This window comes from Penaeus vannamei, chromosome 28 (assembly GCF_042767895.1).
Source record: "Penaeus vannamei isolate JL-2024 chromosome 28, ASM4276789v1, whole genome shotgun sequence".
In the NCBI taxonomy this organism is placed as follows: domain Eukaryota; kingdom Metazoa; phylum Arthropoda; class Malacostraca; order Decapoda; family Penaeidae; genus Penaeus; species Penaeus vannamei.
In genome coordinates, this window is record NC_091576.1 from 13,231,037 (window position 1) to 13,233,536 (window position 2,500).

A 2,500-nucleotide genomic window follows, 5' to 3' on the forward strand; every position below is an offset into this window, starting at 1 on the left:
GGGTGCTCGATTACCGTCACTCTGCTCTCAGTGACGTGCCTGCAGATGTGTTTGCCTCAGAACGCACGTTGGAGGAGCTGCTCTTGGACTCAAATCAGGTATGTCCTTTAGGTGCCCTCTGTGTGTGTGTCTATGAAAATCAAAGAGCAGTGATGTTATTTTAAGTTTAAAAGTTTGCTCATTGAGAAACTGGTTTGGAGAGTTAGTAATATGCATGTATGGAAGACCCATTCTGGCCCCAAATAAGAACCTCAGTGCTAGAGCAATACTTGCAGATTATGTCATTGCTTTTGATTAGTTTACGAAACTCATGAGGCCTGGTAACATTTCCTTTTTGCAGTTGAAATAATTTGTTAGATGTTGCGGTACTTATTGTTGAGTAACCTCAGAGATTTAGCAGTTGGTAATTACCCATTTTTATGAGACATCTAGTGTAGATGTAGGTGTAAGAAATCCTTTGATAATTCATTTTTAGTCTGTATGCAATATATATCAGAAACTTACAGGTTTGAAATAAAGTGATGCACTCTGTTATCAATTTTGTAAATGGAGTAAAAAAGAGGAGGAAATATTCAGAAGAAAAAAATATTAACCATAGTCCCATTTTGTAATGTATGCTCCTATCTTTCCAGCTGACTGAGTTACCTCGTCAACTTTTCTACTGCCACGGCTTGAGGGAGCTTGGGCTCAGTGACAATGAGTTGACATCCCTTCCGCCAGCTGTGGCGTCCCTCATCAATTTAACTTCCATAGACCTCAGCAAAAATGGTAAGTGCATTATTGTAATTTTGTGTCAGTCCTCAGTTTTTCTGATGTGAAGGAGTATTGGGATTAGAATGAAGGTGGTGTTTGTATTGAGTTGGGCCAATTAATAAGAAAATTTGCTTCCAAAATAACACGATCAGAATAAGCATTTTTACTTTTCTAAAACACTAGACATGAAAAGCTTGTAGTTGTTTATTGCATTAAATCTTGTATATGTCATGTCAATATGAATAGTCTTCCAATGTGGAAATTTGCTTGAAGATCAGGAAAAGAATATCAGCATTTTTAAAATTGATTCTTATATTAGGGTCAGTCAGGTTAAGGAAGCTTGGGACTTTTATCACTTACTTTAATTAGTTACATTTTATGCCTGTGAGTGTAAGATGTGATTTTCTTATTTTTTTCTAGTTGCATATGAGTTGGTTGTGTCCAGAAGAATTGGTAAGCTATAATCACATACTGTTAACAACCTAAATGCTTCTTTTTTTCCTTATTCAGCTATATCAGACATCCCAGACAATATAAAAGGCTGCAAGCAACTTGCTGTGGTTGATGCTAGCATCAATCCCCTGTGTCGTCTACCAGAGGGTTTCACACAGCTGCTTTCTCTGCAAGAACTCTATCTAAATGACACTTTCTTGGTAGGTAGACTCTTGTCTGTGACTGCTTTAACTGTGACCTGCTCAGCTGGGTATTTTAGGTTACATCCATTAGTTACTCCTTTTCGATAATGCTGATGAGGGTGTGCATTGATTCTCAATAATGGGGGCTGTAAATTGCTCTTGAATATAATTTTGCTCCATCAGTTCAGAGCTGAGAGCCGAAAGTAAGTAAAGAGGTTTATTTGAGTGCTCATGTTATTGCATTATTTAGTATTTGACTTTACTGTTTCACAACTGAACTCAAATGGTATTCATCATCCTCCAGGAATATCTTCCTGCTAACTTTGGCCGATTGTCCAAGTTGAAGATTCTAGAGTTAAGGGAAAACCAGCTGAATACATTGCCAAAGTCCATCGCACGTCTCACCAACTTGCAGCGCTTGGACATCGGGCAGAATGACTTCTCTGAATTGGTGAGATTTTGAATTGTTTTCTGACTTATTATTTTGCTTTTGGTCATATAAAAACATTATTCATTGCATGGTGAATGGATTTTATGTAGATATTTAAGAATACAGATTGTATACCTTTGTAAATTATTAATATATTGCCTGTAAATAGTTTCTGATCAAAAACTCTAACAAACACGTCCATCTTTGTTTTCAGCCTGAGGTGATTGGAAGTCTTGGCAACTTGACTGAGCTCTTGTTTGACAATAACAAAGTGAAGTCGCTCCCACCCATGATGGGCAAATTGAAAAAACTACTTCATGTCGATGCCTCAAAGAATAAAATAGACTGGGTCTCTGGAGAAGTGGAAAACTGTGCTGTGCTCACAGATCTACATCTCTCATCCAATAATCTTAAGGTAATCTTCATGAGCATTTAACAGTGCAATTCCATTTTAAATCTTAAATTTTCAGATTTTGATGCTATTTAACATAGTACTTTCCAGTGGAATATTCTGAAATATTGGACTGATTGCAGCTAATGTGGAGTGTATTCTCTCCTACAGGAACTGCCAGAGAGCCTGGGAGGCTGTAGTCAGTTGCAACTTTTGCGTCTCGATGACAATGCTCTGACTCACCTTCCTGAGTCACTTGGTGGTCTGGCAGCCCTTGAGGAACTCGTTGTC

The 2,500-nt window shown here is 37.9% G+C and overlaps 1 protein-coding gene across 8 annotated transcripts in view; it reads left to right on the forward strand.

Moving 5' to 3' along the window:
* Positions 1–2,500, forward strand: part of LOC113822104 (leucine-rich repeat-containing protein 7) — a 32,496-nt gene that overhangs the window by 6,425 nt on the left and 23,571 nt on the right. For all 8 annotated transcript variants that reach the window (XR_011399725.1, XR_011399726.1, XM_070141834.1 and 5 more), the window contains exons 2-7: positions 1–98; positions 633–768; positions 1,264–1,406; positions 1,693–1,839; positions 2,033–2,233; positions 2,381–2,500. The exon at positions 1–98 is cut by the window's left edge; the exon at positions 2,381–2,500 is cut by the window's right edge and continues 88 nt beyond it. Coding sequence is in view for 6 of the 8 variants with exons in the window: in XM_070141834.1 (XP_069997935.1) it covers positions 1–98; positions 633–768; positions 1,264–1,406; positions 1,693–1,839; positions 2,033–2,233; positions 2,381–2,500 (845 nt within the window). In the remaining 2 variants the exon portion in view is untranslated. The remainder of the gene's footprint in view (positions 99–632; positions 769–1,263; positions 1,407–1,692; positions 1,840–2,032; positions 2,234–2,380) is intronic.